Source organism: Capra hircus, chromosome 28 (assembly GCF_001704415.2).
Source record: "Capra hircus breed San Clemente chromosome 28, ASM170441v1, whole genome shotgun sequence".
In the NCBI taxonomy this organism is placed as follows: Eukaryota; Metazoa; Chordata; class Mammalia; order Artiodactyla; family Bovidae; genus Capra; species Capra hircus.
In genome coordinates this window covers 36871056-36891385 of record NC_030835.1, presented here as the reverse complement: position 1 = coordinate 36891385, position 20330 = coordinate 36871056, and the positions used below count along the sequence as shown (strand labels likewise).

At 36.4% G+C, this 20330-nt stretch overlaps 1 protein-coding gene across 5 annotated transcripts in view; it reads right to left on the bottom strand.

The window, feature by feature from the left end:
- LYST (lysosomal trafficking regulator) overlaps window positions 1-20330 on the bottom strand; it is a 165134-nt gene that overhangs the window by 91850 nt on the left and 52954 nt on the right. For all 5 annotated transcript variants that reach the window (XM_018042448.1, XM_018042451.1, XM_018042450.1 and 2 more), the window contains 8 exons: window positions 18053-18279; window positions 17487-17553; window positions 10458-10567; window positions 8309-8726; window positions 6902-7046; window positions 5324-5497; window positions 1658-1818; window positions 659-849 (listed from right to left, as the gene is read on the bottom strand). In XM_018042448.1, the coding sequence (XP_017897937.1) occupies window positions 659-849; window positions 1658-1818; window positions 5324-5497; window positions 6902-7046; window positions 8309-8726; window positions 10458-10567; window positions 17487-17553; window positions 18053-18279 (1493 nt within the window). The remainder of the gene's footprint in view (window positions 1-658; window positions 850-1657; window positions 1819-5323; window positions 5498-6901; window positions 7047-8308; window positions 8727-10457; window positions 10568-17486; window positions 17554-18052; window positions 18280-20330) is intronic.

The following is a 20330-nucleotide window of genomic DNA, read 5'->3' as shown; positions in this document are numbered from 1 at the left end:
CCACTCAAGACTTACATGTTTTAGACTATGAAGGATCAATTTCCTAGTTGCTATAATGAAAAGTATCCATCACAAGCTCCTAAACTGTGTATTAGTATAACAATATATTAGAATAATGTATAAAATGCAATCAAGAGTCTCATATAAGCAGAATTAGCAATAATTTGAAAGCAAAATTCCTAGTTGCTATTGATATTAAAGAATAAAGTAATAACCTTCAATTAAAATAAACTTATATTAAAAAAAGAAAGAAAAAAAAGAATATTCTAAAATCTGAATATGTATAATTAAAAAATAAAAATTAGCACTTATTTATAAGTATGGAAAGGAAATATAACAAGCAATTTTTAAGGCTAATATGTATTATATTTTTATTATATCATAAAAGTTTTTCTTGAGTGATAAACAACAGGTATAACCGAAACTAATACTTAGTATAGAAATATAGTTCCAAGGAAAAGCAGATAAAAATTTGAAACCTGAAAACAAATTTTGAGGAAGTCAAAGTATTTTAATTAAAAAGAAAAACATTTGTAAGTAAAGAGAATGTTGAGAAACAGAGAAGAAAAACTCTAAAAATCAAATCACAGCTAATTCACCTTCAATAAACATACATAACAGTTACTAAAAAGTTAAAACCTATAAAACGAAAACTTACAATTAAAAGACCAATGTCCACATCTTTGTTGGTCATAAAAAGTTCTCTGATTTGTTCACATTGCAAAATGTCTTTATTAATGTACTTGGAGTAGTCATTCACAGGCTTGCCATATTTACATGGCATTATGGACGTATAGTTGGGTCCACAGGCATAGAGATAAAATGCCTCTTGCGAGCCAATCTTAGCCCCTGAATAGCAAAAAAAAAAGTTCCTTATTTAAAATACTCCAGAATTTTTCATAAAAACAAGAAATCAGAGGAGTTTTTTTTGCTAGATTCTTTAGTTGTTCACTATATCTTTCAAAATTAAAGCCTCAATTTTCAAATTGGTGTAATGAGCAAGAAATCTATAGCAACTCTGGATGTAAAATGAATTAATATACATATATATGTATATATATAATGTTATCTGTAAAACTTGGTAAAATAAAGTAATAATATTTATATTTGCTCCTTAAGCTAAAAATAGGGGATTTTTTGGTTTTGTCCTGTTTTTTTCTTTTGCAAATGGAAATTTTATCTCAGTGAATTCCTTTTAAAAACAACATATGGATTGGTATCATTAGTCCTTCATCCATCCATCTATCTATTCAATAAACACTGTCTAAATGCTATTATGTGCCAGGTTGAGTAATACATTTTTAAAAATCATGTATTTCTTCTTCACCTAAAATTTGGTATTTTTCTATAATATACTAAAATTATAAGTAAGAGAGACAGCCAGTCTAACTGCACCTGCTATAATGCATTTTCCAGGATTATAAAGTGATTTAATATAAGCTTCTCTTTGGCAGGCGGGTGGGGGAGGATATGTGCCTTTGCATTAAATATATGTATCAATTGTAAGAACCACTTATCTTGAAATCTAGGAAATACAGTACTTATTAAGTACAAGTGAAGGAACAGGGATAAATACTTTATCCAGGACAATTAACTTAGCTTAATACTTGTTAACTGAAGGAAAAATCTGAAAATGCTCTGAAGGGGAAAAATATACCATTGAAGAGGAGTAAATTTCCCAGGTCCCATTTTCCAGCCAACTGCAAACATTCTTCTTGGGATGATAAACAATGGCCGATCATGCAAAATGTTTTATTGCTGTCAGATGACAAACTTGTTTTTCTTGGAAGCATAAAATCCAAAGTAACATCAGGCTTCCTACATTAAAAACAAAGTTAAATCAATTACTTCAGGGATTTTTAAAGTGTTAATGTTTAATAATGCGAAATTCTTGAACAAGTCTTTTGGTTCAGTACTGGATAATTGGTAATGGGCGAGAGAGAAGGACTGATCCTCTTGTCTCTTGGTCCAAGGTGCTGGTGGTCCACAATCCCCCAAAGGAGAGGAAGGGACAGAGATGCCTGGTGATTCACACCAGGCCATGCGAAGTATGACCAGACATTTGTGGCAAGTTTCCTTTGCCACTTGACTTCTGCATATTCACCTTCCTGGTTTAAAATACAAATCTACCACCTCTCCCTGATTTTACCAGAAAGTCTCCCATCTCGGTACACAATTCCTAAAACCTCATGCCCCCTTCAAAAACTAATCAGGAAGAGTATCACTTCTTCAGGTTTTGCTCTGACAAGGCACTGAAATGCCAATCTTTTTTGCATTTTCTGTGTTTTCAGCACTAAATATTGCAGAGCTTTTAATTAATCTCTTGCTTTTCTTCATGGATAAAAGTTATAGGAATCCTCACAAAAGGCAAAGTAGGAAAAGGTAAACTAATGCTTTCTCCTAAAGACACACATGATGGGAGAACTTCATCTTCTTGTTTAAATTGCAGAGTGCCGAGCTCTTCCCTCATTCTAGACTGTTTTAAACTCTCTTAAGATAATGAAGGTAGCCTGTAAAGACAAAGTTTGTGAATAAGACAAAGCACTTAGAATAAGCTAATAATCAGAAATTCTATTTTGGTATATATTTATTTAAAAAATTTCCCTTAAGGCTTTCTATTACATACTTAATAGCTATTTACCTAAATAGGAATATTATTAACAAAGGAAAGATATGAGATAACCTTTTTATTGTAGTTCAATTGACATACAACATTATAGTGAGATAACTTCTATTACTGTGCAGGCATCTCTTTCTTGAACCAACTAAATGGCTGTAACTGAAACAGTACTGCCACCTAGTGGCACTATGACTTAATTCAGTTCTTAAGGGTAAAGAAAACCTGTAAAATCAATGCAAGATGAGTTCAACAGACACTAAAATAATTCATACTATCTACTATGTGCCATATATTCCTACCAGATTTGTGTTCTGTTCATTAAATAAAAATTAGTAGAAAACATTAACAATTTTTTTCAGTGTCGTTACATCTTGGAATGTATTACTTGTAGAAATAATTGTATTAGTTCCGAGAGTGATATAGTGCCAAATATAAATCAAAGGAATAATATATTTCTTATATTCCTTGGTCACTTGCTCAATGCTCTATTAGTAGATAAAATCATTAACTTATACCAAATGGTAAATTCAAAGTAATGTTCAAACAAGTGGGTGAGTAAAAATTGAGTGCTATGATTGTAACTTTAGAACTGGCCACAGAGAACATCTAGACACTCATTCTGAACATGTGTAATGATTAGTTTATGATTCCTGTATCTGTCAGCCTGCCTGATTCACCAAAAGGCTGTAGGGTTAGTAAAGCATGTATGTGGATGGTCAGTTGTGTCCAACTTTTTGTGACCCCATGGACTGTAGCCTGCCGGGCTCCTCTGTCCATGGGATTCTCCAGGCAAGAATACTGGAGTGGGTTGCCATTTCCTCCTCCAGGGGATCTTCCTCCTGCATCCCCTGCATTGGCAGGCAGATTCTTTACCACCGAGTCACCTGGGAAGCCCGTTAAAGAGAGCAGAGGGTTTTAAAGCAGGGCTCTATCCAGGCTCAGAGTCCAGGTTGAGTTTCAGCCACCCTCCTCACTGCAAGCAGCATTTTGGGTTTCTGCTGTCTCACATGGAAGGGTAGAGGCATCTCTTACTTTGTTGTGCTGCTAGAAGGACTAAATGAGGTCATCTGTGCAAAGTGCTTCCTACACTGCCTGGTAAGTGCTGAGAGTTCCAGAAATGAGGAGAGTGTCCAGCAGACTCTCACAGTCCTATTCCCAATCTCAACCAATTTAACTCAAGGTTCTGGAAACATATACTGATACGCCACAGCTCCCTTCAGGCTTAGGCAGTTGTGAAGACAGAACTTCTCAGAGAATATTTTCTTTGGATTATAGAAATTGAGATCCAATGACATATTTTCATGTACTTTTAAAAATGAATAAACTGTTTCCTTTGGCAGACACTGTGGACTGGCTACCCCAAAGCTGTTCACAAGCCTCTTCTTCCAGCCTTCCTGAGGCTGCAAGGCTGTAAGCGGCGGACTCCTGCAGCCTCCACAGCAGAGCTGACAGGCACACAGGCTTCCCTTCTTTCTCACAGGCCCTCTCCTCTGCCTGGCTCACTCTTCCTCCCTCTTGTTCATGCAGTACTCCATCTCCTTCCTTCAGATCTCAGCTTAAATAATCTGTTTCTAGATAGGTCTTCCCTGATGCCCTTCTCTTAAGCAGGAAACCAGGTATTTTCTGTCTCGGGACCCATTTGTTATCTTCACAGTACCTGTCATTATTTATACACACTCATTTAATTGTGTACCTTGCTGTCTGCTTCTTCACTGAACTATGAGCCCCCAAAAGGGAGGGAACATGTCTCTGTCTTGTTTACCAAGCTCCCAGGCTTAATATTGCATGTGCTCAGCACATAGCAATTCCTCAATAAATATTTGATGAACAAATGAATGAAAAAATCGATTAATTTGTGCTAAGGGTATATGTTATCTCTATGATCTAATCTACTCTGAGAGACTTTAGAGAGAATTGGACGATAAAGTATATAAAGCACCTTGCAAAAGGTCTAGCTGCCTCATCCCGGATTCAAAGCTGCTGTCACGCAGCATCACCATGCCCATTCATTTTTCTTTCTCATCATTCAACTTAGATATTCCTTCCAACCAGCTCGGTCCTCTCCTGTGTTATACTAGTTTCCAATTCTGTATTCCCTTTCATGCTATTTCATTCAATAAAATACTTTCCAACTCTTATAAATCCAAGTACCTTATAACTCTCTCTGAGTTAAACTTTATATTAAGATATTCCACAAGATATTTCTTATTAATTTGACTCACAGTTCTCCTGGTTTGTAAAAATCAAATAGTACTATAACCAAACCTATCACCTGGTATATTTCTATGTTTCTATCTTAATCTATCACCTGATATACTGGCTTATATTTTTTTCTAGTCATTCTAATTTCTTTTGAAACTCTGATTTAATTTTGGTATTAGTTTTATTAGCCACTTAATTTAAATAATTCCTTATGGATTTATCTTATAATATATGGGCTTGATGGACTAAATTCATAAATGTCTAAATGTTCAGATTTGTACATGGCCCCCCAAATCCAAATATTAATCTTCAATGGTCTCTTCTAAGGCAAATTAATTTTGTATGTAAGTGATAAAAAATAAAAATATCTCACTTGACAGATTCCTATTAAAATACAGTAAATTTCATCTATAGTCCTTTTGTAATTTGCTTCAGAAGCTGTAACAGAATAATTAAAATTATAACTGAGATTATTAAGTATTTACTAAAAGTGTTTCATACCTCTGTCCAGAGATCCATATGGAGATTTTCCCATGGATATTCTTTTTCCCTTGGGGCTGCTGTAAGTAGGTGAGTACTAAATGTTGCCATTTGCTTGGGAGGAAAATATTCTCCTGTGATTCAACCTGTGCTAGTAACACAACTTTTGTATCATCGTTTGAATCCATGCAGACACTGAACAAAAAGAGTAAAGGCATAGGCTGAAACATGAAATTTCTGATATCAGTTTTTAACATGCATAGTTAAGTATAACTCTAGATATTTAAGTAAAATTTAAAAACCAGTTCTAGTATTAAACTAACTTGGAAAGTCAGGCGGTCTTTGTTTTATATCATAATCTGCTTGATTATTTTTTTATACTATAACCTCACTTCATGAACTTAAAAATAGATTTGGCTCATTTGCTAGTATTAACAATTTGGGCAATAATCTTCAGAATTCAATTTGCAAAAAAAAAAAATTATTATTACTATCTATATAATCATTGCCCTTTTAGTGCAGTGTTTGCTTCATACAGAAATTAATACATACACATAAATATCTAAATGCTAGTATGTATCATTGGTCTAACCTACTCTGAGGGATTACTAAGAGAATTAAGATATAATTTACATAAACTACCTAGTAACCTTTATAACATTTACAGAACATAGATCCCTAAGTAACATATTTTACTTAAATTTTAATAAACATTATTGTAGTTCAGTTGCTCAGCGGTGCGCGACTCTTTGCGACCCCATGGACTGCAGCTTGCCAGGCCTCCCTGTCCTTCACCATCTCCGGGAGTTTTCTCAAACTCATGTCCATTGAGTCAGTGATGCCATCCAACCATCTTGTCCTCTGTTATCCCCTTCTCCTTCTGCCTTCAATCTTTCCCAGCATCAGGGTCTTTTCCAATGAGCTGGCTTTTTGCATCAGGTGGCTGCAGTATTGGAGTGTCAGCTTCAGCATCAGTCCTTCTGATGAATATTCAGGACTGATTTCCTTTAGGACTAACTCGTTTGATCTCCCTGCAGTTGAAGGGACTCTCAAGAGTCTTCTCCAATACCATAGTTCGAAAGCATCAATTCTTCAGCGCTCAGCCACCTTCTTTATGATCCAACTTTTACATATTTATAAAAATAGTATCATACTGTTCATACTCACTCAATACAAATAAAAGACTTGTATCTATACTAGTTAACAAAGGAGGCAAGAAAAAAGGACTCGATAGCAATGAGAACCTAAGCCTATGAGATAATGGCTATTAAATATATAATCTGCATGAAAAACAGCTGCCTGTTAACATCATAAGATCACTGCAATCAGACAGAATACATCCATAGATAAGACTTAAGTAAGTATTTGGTCCAAGATACACTGAGAATTAACATAGTGAACTTTAGAGTTTAATTACAGATTTTATATATTATTACAAAGATTATATTAATTGTTTGACTCTACCTTCTTTTTTTAAAATTAAGAGTTTTCTATTTTGTCACAATGATCTTTATGACAGATTTCACATTAATGTCTTTTATATAAATTATTTAAATACCTAAGCTACTCATGGGGGGCAGGGTTGAAGATAATTATTACCGAAAAATAAAAGTGCCGGTGTGGGGATCAGCCCACACTTGGATGATCAGTGCTTTGGATCCCAATGAGATCATATGAATACAACCTTCTCCTATGAGCCTTTCACCAGGATTCACATATGCTGCACCTTCCAGTCTGTTGTTCTCTATGAAAAAAAGACATTACGATGATTAGTCAAGCATCTGACAAAAACTGAGTGGAAAGTAATGTAAATTGAATTTTGCCACCTAAGAATTGATAGCTGTAAACAATGTACATGTGATACTACTGATGAAGGTTCTATCTAATGTACATGGAGAGTTTTCTGTATTAGGTAATCTTGCTCTGCTCTTTCGATGTACAATTTATAAAAGAAAACTCTATTAACTACCCAACATATTAAATTATCTGCTAAGATTTCTTAAAAGTTCAATTTCCTAGGCTAACCCATAAAAATACCTAAGTATGCTATGCTAATAACTTGGAGATATGTCTGTGGAAAAGTAGATTCAGAGCTCCAACTGTAGATACCAGGTGACATTTCCCACCCTTCAGTCTTGACAGTGTCATTAAGGTTTTCTTTTCTATCTATAGGTCAGTGGTAGAAGCTGTTCCTAGAAACCAAACACTGGTGAAGGCCTAGTGTCCTGAAGCAGAGGCTCCAGTGGGGTGTGTAAACTCTGTGGAATGAAGAGCTATTGAGGCTAGCACCTCCCGATAATCATAACCCCCCAAACCTCTGGCTCAGTCATTTCATTCATTCCACAGAACATAAGAATTAGCCCACTTTCCTACCACCATAAACTGCTTTTTAACGAACAAGTTCTTTCTACCTAGCAGTTTCATAGTCACAAAAGAGTGATTCAATAGGCTGTAGAAAGAACTGGAATGAAATTTATTCTCACGCTGGAGGTAGGCTGATACAGTTACACATTTCGTGACAGGAACTAGAAGAGAGGCACTGAGGAAAGATACAGCGTATGAAGGAGAGCTTGAACTACGAGACAGAAAGGAGATGAAATGGAGGTGGAATGACAGGAGACAGGGAACAGGTAAGAGAAGGATGGAAGAGCAGCTATAGGGTTCCACGCCTTCCTTTTCAAACATCAGGAGTCACCCTAACCCAGTGATGGGACCACGACAGAGGTGTGAAATCGGGTTGGTGATCCCAAAGCAGTTGCGTGTGTGGTGGTCCACCTGCCTCCCTCCTCACACTCCCTCTCCCACCCCACACTAAGCAAAAGTACAGAAGAAAATGGTGTTTAAGGCTGTCTGACCATTCAGGCTTTGGTACGTCAGAACCTACCATCACTAAGGCATTCCATGAAGAACGTGTGGGCAGTAAGTCAGAGTATCACTGTGTTCCTAGTGCTCAACTAAAACTGCCTTCTGGAAAGTCTTAGTACACAGATAATGCTGTTGTTGTACCTGTTCCATCAAAACTACTGTCCAATAAAATCAGTGACTTGTTTCTTCTCCTTGTCTTCTTCCCTTTTTCTGTGGCACTCTCGGGTTCGAGGGTACACTCCACATTAAACCACAGGGAAATGCTGAAACCTTCTGACAGGTGTGGCTGTCCGAGCAAAGGCAAGTGGACCGGGGCTATGTGCCAAGAGGAAAGCAGCTGCTGGGGAAAGCTCTCACTGTCGCCCTCTTTCTTACAACGTGACACTCGGGCTCTTCTCAACAGCCCCATGGCCTTACTGTTGAGAATCCCGGGGCACTTTTGTGATGAAACATCATTGCTTAAGCTTGGAGTATACAGTAAAGGGAAGGTTAGATACTGTGAAGGACTCATAGTAATGTCACTTTCAACAATTTTCAGAATACCCAGAAGAAGAATTTCCTAAAGGAAGAGAAAACCAAACAAAACTTTACAGCCATGTTACAAGGTACATAATAATCTTGAAAATCAGGTTATAAACAAAAATACAAACATAAACATATGTATATCAGCATTTATATTTAAATAACTTCCTACCTACTATATCATTAAAATTTTCATTTTTGTGTGTTATGATATTGGCTCAGATGGTAAAGCATCTACCTACAATGCAGGAGACCCAGGTTCGATACCTGGGTTGGGAAGATCCTCTGAAGGAAATGGCAACCCACTCCAGCACTCTTGCCTGGAAAATCCCATGGACGGAGGAGCATGGTAGGCTACAGTCCATGGGGTCGCAAAGAGCTGGACACAACTGAGCAACTTCACTTTCACTTTTCAAAATATGAAAGAGATTTCAGTCTTAAAACATATAACTTCTTGTGGTTAATTTCTTTTAGATTTAGAAGATTTTAAAAAGGTTCAAAGCTAAAATGTTCTGAGCTGGTTTTAAGTGTTAGAAATTAAGTACAATGATTGTAGCGAGAATCATGTGTACCAAAGAAAGGTGTTTATTTCCAAGTGCAATCCAGTTACTTCTCTCAATTATTTTTAAATGAGGGATAGAACCAAAGACCTTGCAAATTCTTCAGGTTTCTGAATAGTATTTATGGTATGACTGACTTCCTAAAATTGAGTGCTCAGTTACTTTCCACCTTATTTTATATGCCTTTTCCTTAATCAAATAAAAATTTTTCATCTTTCTTAGATTTATAAGTTTCTGGTTAAATTGAAACACAGAATGTACAAAAGAGATGAGAGGAAACAAGTATTTAATTAACGAGAAAAGCAACAACTAAGGAGACTAGTAAAAAAAATAGAAAAGATTAACCCAGTACAATGTCCTACCCATTCATAAAACAACATCTAATGTCGAATACTATGATAAATGAACTCAGAAAAATAGAAACATCCCATAAATATATAGTCAGTTCTCAATTGTCTGCACTAGTGGTTTTTGACCTCATGTTCCACAGAGCTCCTTCAGGGTCTATAAGGCTCAAGTAAGGTGGTGAAACAGGCAGGGCTCAGGAACATTCTCCAATCCTACTTCAAAGAAAGTAGCTCCAAGGCTTTCCGTTTTAATGCTTACGAGTTGAGTCAAGATTTCATTATAAAAATGGGCTTCTCAGCAAAGAAGAGTCTAAAAATCACGAAGTTGCACCAACGGACAAGTGATTAAGATAAAATGAAGAGTGAATAATAATTTTCTAAAAAAAAAGATAACCTTCAAAATGGTTATCATTACTCATAATTATCTTTAGTAATTAAAATTATTCAGCATTTCTTAAGCACACAGACTTGGGGTGGAATCAGGTAAAGGGTTTATGACCCCAATGATATATCTAGTTTGCCAAAACAGAAGTGAAATAGTTAAAATTGTATAAATAATAAAATAATTGAGAATTCTGTATGGCAAAAACCACTACAATATTGTAAAGTAATTAGCCTCCTATAAAAATAAATAAATTTTAAAAAAGCCTGCAGGGAAAGACCCAATATTAACAGCAAAAAAAATTAAATTTAATTTTAAAAAATTGAGAATTTCACACACAATAACATGGAGTTGACTGTATAACAGTTATCACATCAAAAGAGGGAGCTTAGTGATTTCTTAAAAAATTCTAAAATTCTAAAATTCTTAAAATTCTATTAGACATCAGTGAAAAAAATGTCAAATTATAGCATATTTACTGTACAAGGAGATTTCTCCAGAAATATTCTCAAAAGAAGGGTTAGCTCTTCTGAACACGTTCTTGAACTCATCAAAGACACCAAAAGATCCACCAATACTCTCTGGCATGCTAAATTAAAGAAAGAGAGAGTGGAAAATTTAAAGCCAATATACAGTAATTAAAGGAACTGAAAAAACAATTTCACTGAAAGAGATTAAATATCAATATTATTGTCACGCCTTAAATGGATCATAATTAATCTAATAATCCAAACATTTGCTGAAGAAACAGCAATATCACTAAAAGAAAACCAACTAACCAGCTGACAAAAAAACAACAAAACCACTTTTCTGAAAGAGTGGTTAGCTCAAAGTAAAGTAAGGGTATTTAAGGAAGCATAAATTAATACAGTATTTCTTAAATAAGCTGATGCTGTTAGGTACTGTAAAATAGTCTGCTACCTTCTCATGTTTAAAATGTTTAATTTATAACTATAACTTTCTAAAGAGAAAATTGGATGCTATAAACAAAATTAGAAATATTAAAAATTACAAAAACACTTAAATATCACTAAAGATTAGTTTGAACACTTTATTCTATCATGAGGCTTAGTATGAAATATAACTGCTAATATACGAATTGATAGAATCTTTGAGAGTAAAATAATGAATATTTATAACATATATATTACATATGCTATATATATTACATGTATAATACACAAATTCATAGAACATTTGAGAGTAAAATAATAAATAATATTTGTAGCATATATATTGCATATATATTATAGAGATCAAAATATATTTACATGCATTATCTCAGCTGATCCTAACCAAAAAGTCCTACAAAATAAATATTATCTCCCTTTTAGATATGAAAAAATAATTCTGATATAAAACCTAAGAACAGAAGTCCTGTTTCAGCAACATGTTTTATAAAGAAGCCATGAACTGACACAGAAAGAAAATTGCAATCAGATTAAGAAATTGCATGACTTTATCCTATAATAAGTCATCACCAGATGGTCAACGCTGAAATCAGACTGATTATATTCTTTGCAGCCAAAGATGGAGAAGCTCTATACAGTCAGCAAAAACAAGACCGGGAGCTGACTGTGGCTCAGATCATGAACTCCTTATTGCCAAATTCAGACTTAAATTGAAGAAAGAAGGAAAAACCACTAGGCCATTCAGGTATGACCTAAATCAAATCCCTTATGACTATACAGTGGAAGTGAGAGATAGATTTAAGGGACTAGATCTGATAGATAGAGTGCCTGATGAACTATGGATGGAGGATCGTGACATTGTACAGGAGACAGGGATCAAGACCACCCCCATGGAAAAGAAATGCAAAAAAGCAAAATGGCTGTCTGGGGAGGGCTAACAAATAGCTGTGAAAAGAAGAGAAGTGAAAAGCAAAGGAGAAAAGGAAAGATATAAGCATCTGAATGCAGAGTTCCAAAGAATAGCAAGAAGAGATAAGAAAGCCTTCCTCAGGGATCAATGCAAAGAAATAGAGGAAAAGAACAGAATGGGAAAGACTAGAGATCTCTTCAAGAAAATTAGAGATAACAGGGAGCATTTCATGCAAAGATGGGCTTGATAAAGGACAGAAATGGTATGGACCTAACAGAAGCAGAAGATATTAAAAAGAGGTGGCAAGAATACACAGAAGAACTGTACAGAAAAGATCTTCACGACCCAGATAATCATGATGGTGTGATCACTCACCTAGAGCCAGACATCTTGGAATCTGAAGTCAAGTGGGCCTTAGGAAGCATCACTATGAACAAAGCTAGTGGAGGTGATGGAATTCCAGTTGAGCTATTTCAAATCCTGAAAGATGATGCTGTGAAAGTGCTGCAGGTATGCCAGCAAATTTGGAAAACTCAGCAGTGGCCACAGGACTGGAAAAGGTCAATTTTCATTTCAATCCCAAACAAAGGCAATGCCAAAGAATGCTCAAACTACCGCACAATCGCACTCATCTCACACGCTAGTAAAGTGATGCTCAAAATTCTGCAAGCCAGGCTTCAGCAGGACATGAACCATGAAATTCCAGATGTTGAAGCTGGTTTTAGAAAAGGCAAAGGAACCAGAGATCAAATTGCCAACATCCGCTGGATCATGGAAAAAGCAAGAGAGTTCCAGAAAAACATCTATTTCTGCTTTATTGACTATGCCAAAGCCTTTGACTGTGTGGATCACAAGAAACTGTGGAAAATTCTAAAAGAGATGGGAATACCAGACCACCTGATCTGCCTCTTGAGAAACCTGTATGCAGGTCAGGAAGCAACAGTTAGAACTGGACATGGAACAACAGACTGGTTACAAATAGGAAAAGGAGTAGGTCAAGGCTGTGGTTACAAATAGGAAAAGGAGTACGTCAAGGCTGTATATTGTCACCCTGCTTATTTAACTTCTATGCAGAGTACATCATGAGAAACGCTGCACTGGAAGAAGCACAAGCTGGAATCAAGATTGCCGGGAGAAATATCAATAACCTCAGATATGCAGATGACACCACCCTTATGGCAGAAAGTGAAAGGGAACTCAAAAGCCTCTGAATGAAAGTGAAAGAGGAGAGTGAAAAAGCTGGCTTAAAGCTCAACATTCAGAAAACGAAGATCATGGCATCTGGTCCCATCACTTCATGGGAAATAGATGGGGAAACAGTGGAAACAGTGTCAGACTTTATTTTTTGGGGCTCCAAAATCACTGCAGATGGTGACTGCAGCCAAGAAATTAAAAGACGCTTACTCCTTGGAAGGAAAGTTATGACCAACCTAGATAGCATATTCAAAAGCAGAGACATGACTTTGACAACAAAGGTCCGTCTAGTCAAGACTATGGTTTTTCCAGTGGTCATATATGGATGTGAGAGTTGGTCTGTGAAGAAAGCTGAGCGCCAAAGAATTGACGCTTTTGAACTGTGGTGTTGGAGAAGACTCTTGAGAGTCCCTTGGACTGCAAGGAGATCCAACCAGTCCATTCTAAAGAACAGTCCTGGGTGTTCTTTGGAAGGAATGATGCTGAAGCTGAAACCCCAGTACTTTGGCCACCTCATGTGAAGAGTTGACTCATTGGAAAAGACTGATGCTGGGAGGGATTGGGGGCAGGAGGAGAAGGGGATGACAGAGGATGATGGCTGGATGGCATCACTGACTCGATGGACGTGAGTTTGAGTGAACTCCAGGAGTTGGTGATGGACAGGGAGGCCTGGTGTGCTGCAATTCATGGGGTTGCAAAGAGTTGGACACAACTGAGCAACTGAACTGAACTGAACTATCCTGTAAGTAACATGAATCACATATTAAAAAGCAGAGACATTACTTTGCCAACAAAGGTCCATCTAGTCAAGGCTATGGTTTTTCCAGTGGTCATGTATGGATGTGAGAGTTGGACTGTGAAGAAAGCTGAGCGCTGAAGAATTGATCCTTTTGAACTGTGGTGTTAGAGAAGACTCTTGAGAGTCCCTTGGACTGCAAGGAGATCCAACCAGGCCATCCTAAAGGAGATCAGTCCTGAGTGTTCATTGGAAGTTCTGATGTTGAAGCTGAAACTCCAAATCTTTGGCCACCTGATGCAAATAGCTGACTCACTGGAAAAGAGCCTGATGCTGGAAAAGACTGAAGGCGAGAGAAGAAAGGGTCGACAGAGGATGAGATGGTTGGATGGTATCACCGACTCAATGGGTGTGAGTTTGGGTAAACTCTGGGAGTTGGTGATGGACAGGGAGGCCTGGCATACTGAGGTTCACGGGGTTGCAAAAAGTCGGACACGACTGAGCGACTGAACTGAACATGAATCAGTTCCAGGTTTTAGAGTAACAAAATAATGTGACCAAAGTAAAGTGTATGTTTGTGGATTTTTTTTTTCAGTTCAAATCTAATAAGCTCCAGTTCAAAATGGGGGACTAGAGACACACACACACACACCCCTCTATCACCACAAAGTACTGGACTAAAAGTACAGAAGAACAAAAAGGAAGAAACTCATAATAGGAAAAAAGCAGGGGAGGCAGTGGGCACTAGCAGCACCTCAAGTGAGAGATTTAAAAATATTTCCTGCAGATGGAAGGATAGAGAGATAGAAGAGAAAGCTGCAGCCTAGGATCTCTCTGAATTACAAAGGGACTCAGAGGAATGGAGAGCCAATCTGTCCAAATCTGGGGAGAAAGTAACAACAGGGCTGCGAGCACAGGGATTAATAAAAGGTTTGTTTGTGAACATGCACCTCTCTCCCTTATTCTGAGTATTCAGCACAGATAACTCATCATTTACCGTTAGGCCCCAAACTTGTTAACTGTTCTCTAAAGAAACTGAATGGATTCTGCCAACAAAAAGCTGAGATATACGGCACGATGTATGCATTAGAGCTACCAACTATAACTGTAAAGTCTGCAGACTGGCCAAGTTGCCTAACCAAGGGTAAAAACAGCAGCAGAAGAGTTGCTATGCAGGGTATACAGAGAATAACTAGAGCATACAGAGAATAACTAATACTCAACAACAACAAAAGAAACACCCTGATTTTTAAAAAGCATAAATGATTTGAATAGACATTTCTCTGAAGAAGATATACAAATGGCTAACAAGCACATGAAAAGATGATCAACATCACTTATCATGGAAATGCAAATAAAAACTACAGTGATATACACAATGAAAAAAAAAATCACAAATTCCAGCAGGAAGACATCATGATCAGTGCTCCTTAAAACTCTCAAGGTCATTAAACAGGGAAAGTCTAAGAAACTGTCACGGCCAAGAGGGAACCTCAATAGGTATGACAGCAAAATGCAATGCGAATCCTGGATAAGGCCTTTAAACAGAAGAACATTAAGCACATATGAAGGCAATTTGAATAAACTATGAACTTTAGTTAATAATGTAACAATATAAGTACATTAACTACAGCAAATATACTAATGTTAACTTAGGTACTTTCTGTACTAGGCTCAAACTCTCTGTAAAACTTTCTTTTGGGGTGACAGAAAAGTTTTAAAATGGGCAATTCTGAATCTACTAAAAGACAGTAAACTGTATACTTCAAATGGGTGAATTATATAGTATGTTAATTATATCTCAAGTACATGAATTATATCTCAATAAAGCTGTTATTAAAAGATAATGGAATAGAATTTCTCAGAGCTAAGATACAAATAAGTCTTCAGATCAAAAAGGTCCATTAAGTGTCAGCACAATATATAAAAATATAGCCATAACTAAGTAAATGCAGAAGAAGGGAAGGCTTTCCTTACAGTGTAATTCCAATTAAGAAATGAAGGAACCATGGAAATAGAAAATTATTATTTGACAAATAACACCATATTAATTATTTCAGTCAAAAATCATCAATGGATACTAAAATGAGTAGGTTAAAGTAAGATACAAAAAGGATATTTACATAGTCTCAAGTTATCTCCCCACAAGATACTTACTAACTATAAAGAGAAAATAGTAACTTAACAATGGAAGCACCTTGCAAGATATTGTCTTAACCAAGTGATCAAAGGCAACATCATCATTGCTAAGATACAGATATCATGAACCCCTGGACATGATGCACTGAGGTATGCCTACCCAAAATGCATAACTTGAATTTAACCATGAGAAAATACGTGACAAGCCCAAACTGACATTTTGTGTATGTCAGCCTTAATCCTCCAATTAAACTTTAGGTTTCTACAGCTAAAATCTAGGGTTCTATCTAGTATATATAATATGACCATATTATACATTCATTATGAATTTCTCAAATGTCTGTGAAAGTACAAAGAAGAGAGTAGGCATTCAAGTAATACGTGACAGAGCAGCAATCTTTTAGACTGGGTTACAATCTTGTAAGAAACAACAGACATCAAACAATGGACTGGTTCAAAATTGCAAAAGGAATACATCAAAGCTGTATTTTGTCACCCTGCTTATTTAACTTAAATGCAGAGTATATCATGTGAAAAGCTGGGCTGGATGAAACACAAGCTAGAATCAAGTTTGCCCGAAGAAACACCAATAACCTCAGACATGCAGATGACACCACAGTTATGGCAGAAAGCAAAGAGGAAGTAAACAGCCTCTTGATGAAAGTGAAAGAAGAGAGTGAAAGTTGGCTTAAAACTCAACATTCAAAAAACGAAGATCATGGCATCCAGTGCTATCACTTCATGGCAAATAGATGGGGAAGAATAAAACAGTGAGAGACTTTACTTTCTTGGGCTCCAAAATCACTGCAGATGGTGACTGTGGCCATGAAATTAAAAGACGCTTGCTCCTTGGAAGAAAAGCTATGACAAACCTAGAGAGCATATTAAAAAGCAGAAACAGTACTTTGCCAACAAAGGTCTGTCTAGTCAAAGCTATGGTTATTCCAGTAGTCATGTATGGATGTGAGAGTTTGACCATAAAGAAAGCCAAGTGCCAAAGAACTGATGCTTTTGAACTGTAGTGTTGGAGAAGACTCTTGAGAGTCCCTTGGACTGCAAGGAGATCAAACCAGTCAATCTTAAAGGAAATCAATCCTTAATAGTCATTGGAAGGACTGATGCTGAAGCTCCAATACTTTGGCCATCTGATGTGAGGAGCTGACTCATTGGAAAAGACCCTGATGCTGGAAAAGACTGAAGGCAGGAGGAGAAGGGGACGACAGAGGACAAGATGGTTGGATAGCATCACCGACTTGATGGACATGAGTTTGAGCAAGCTCCGGGAGTTGGTGATGGACAGGGTACCTGGCATGCTGCAGTCCATGGGGTCACAAAGAGTTGGATACAACTGAGTGACTGAACTGAACAGTCTCACAATAACGCTTCTAAATACATGACCCTGAACAATTCATTTGATCACTTGGAATCTAGAGTTTCCTCTCTAGAAATTCAAGATACTTATATCTACTGCATTGGTTTAAGAAACAGGAGAGATGATACATATAAAGCTACTTGTGAAACCACATGGCACTATGCCAATGAAGCTATTACTGTCAACTCTTCATTTCACATAACAAAAGTATTTCAAAGCTATTGTTTAAAACCAGTTTCAACGCACCTTGAAAATCAGAATCAGTCTGTGTTAAAATACTCAAGAATCCTCCTAAAAGATTTTTCACAGTTCCCTGAAGATTAAAAAACAAAAAATAAGAAATTAAATTTCTTACCTCATGAAAGCATGAAGAAACGATAATGTCATAATAAATTACTTGATAGTATACTGTATATGCCTATCTAGATATTTTAAAATAAGTGGAGAGAATGCTATGTGTAGGATTATACATAGTTTTCATTTTGTTTTTCATACTGTTTTTTCTGATTTTTCAAAACAATGATCATATATCAAAATTAAATGCAATTTAAAAAATATTACTCATTCTCAGAAATACACTAGGATTCTTATAGTTAGCCAATGACAACACTGATTTTTATCCTACTTTGGAGAACTATGGAAGCAGAGGATTTTTAGACTATCACTTGTACTAAAAATATACCATAAAGTATTATAAAAGGTAAGTAATCATCTCAATTTTCAGACAAGTTGGGTTATATAAATAAAGAGATGAGTAATTAGGGCATGTGTGTGATAAATACTGATCACATTTAATTAAATACATCTTTTACCTGTTGCATGAGTAGAAAAATATTCTTTTCTTTCTGTCTGATGATTTTCAAAAAACTCTCAAATACATGGGCAAGCACATCAAGTTTAGCTTTACCAGTAGAAAGCAAATTTAATTCCAATGTACAAATCTCAGGATAAATTATTTCCCCTTGAGCGAGGTTTTCAAGTAAGTCATTTGGACTGCTTGATGCAATGAAACTTTCTGCTTCAGGCTTTAAGTCTACCCCTAAAAGGAGAAAAAGAAAAGGTTATTTTTATTCCCTTCCTAAGCACTGAAAAAAATTTCAAATCTCATTCATCACTTAGGAGATCTAGTGGCGAAAGTGCTATTTATAAGAAGACGCTCACAAAATCTTTTCCTACTACTTGATTTTTGACTACAATAATTATCCTGAATAATCAAGTCATATGGATATTTTGATGATAAATGAGTAGCCTTAAAAGTAATTTTGATCTTCACTAGAAGCACAAGTACTATCAACAGTAATTTTTATAGGCATGTGATGCAGATTTAATACATTCCTTTGAGACAACTGGAAAAAAGTACTATCCCAAACTTTCTGGTGCCAAAATATCCAAATCATAGGCTTATATCTCTGTGAAAACAGTAGGTTTGGCTATTGGTTGGATAAATTTTATACTTTGCCTTTTTTATCAGTGGGATATAGACACTGCCTCACCAAATATTACATTCTGGAAAATTTAACTGTTATGCTCTTTAAAGAAACTGCTGTACTCTTTTTAAAAGTTCATATAGGTAAGAAATTTATAAATTTCTACCTGGACCAAAATTCTTTAAGAGCTAGTGAGCAAACTTACACAAAGGAGGGTATCTGTCATTATTAAATCATGTCTGTACTACGATAAAACTGACACTATTATAGCAATATTTTTCAAAAGCACCTGCTTAGGGGGAAAGGGGGAGTGGGAAGTAGAAGAAGGTGGTCAAAAGGTATAAACTTCCAGTTATAAGATAAACAAGTACTAGGGATGTAACATACAACATGGTGACTATAGTTACTACTGCTGTACGATATACGGGAAAGGTGTTAAGAGAATAAATACTAAAAGAGTTCCTATCACAAGGAAAAAGTGTTTATTTCTTTTCTTTGTATTGTATCTATACGAGATAGTAAATGTTAACTAAAACTACTGTGGTAATCCTCTCACAATATATGTAAATCAAACCACCTTAAACTTATATGGTGATGTATGTCAATTATTTCTCAACAAAGCTGGAAAAAAGTTTGTTTAACAAATCAAGTAAGTCACATGAATATATATGTATGAGGCTTTCAATCTGTGGCTGTTCCTTTGTTCTTTTCACTCTCTTTATGGTAAAAAAAAACAACAAAAAACAAAAAAACACCTGCTATGGGTCCATCAAAGCCCTTTAAGTAGGACATCAGTGATTATTCCAATTCACTCAATTTGAAAGAGACAACAGCCATTGAAGAAAACAACTACTGCAAACTTAGTGAAGACTAACAGTATTGGCACAGTCTTAAAACCAGCAAATAAAAAGATGAAGCCCTCCCAGAAATCTCCTGTCTCTATTCAATCCATATCTTCCATTCTACTCCACTCAAGTTTTCGGCCTGGAAACAAAGGATCACGTGCAATGTTATTTCCATCTTAAGGACAAGCTGGGCTGTGGTGAACTAAGAAACCTATGCTGAAGCATTCTTGGATGCCACAAAGAGATGTCTGTATTCCTTGTATTACTTAAATCTTTGTAACAAACTGTTTCCAAAGCTCTTCCTGTCAATGTCCACTGAATAGATCTTTTCTATCAAGGCCTCAATGAAAACACATCTTCAGTGAGGCCTTCTTTGACTACCCAGTCACTATCACATCATCCTGTTTTATTTCTTCACATTGCTTATTTCTGGTATTTCTTGTCTTTTCCACTAGAATACATATGAAAGCAGAGACTTCTTCCATCCTGTATCCTTAGACACTCCATCAATATTAGTGATAACAAAAATATACTTCATTGATTTAAACTGCTTAAACTGCTTACAGGGGCTTCCCTCATAGCTCAGTCGGTAAAGAATCCACCTGCAGTGCAGGAGACCCCGGCTTGATTCCCGGATTGGGAATATCCACTGGAGAAGGGATAGGCTACCCACCCCAGTATTCTTGGGCTTCCCTTGTAGCTCAGCTGGTAAAGAATCCACCTACAATGCGGGAGACCTGGGTTCAAGCCCTGGGTTGGGAAGATTCCTCTGGAGAAAGGAAAGGCTCCCCACTCCAGTATTCTGGCCTGGAGAGCTC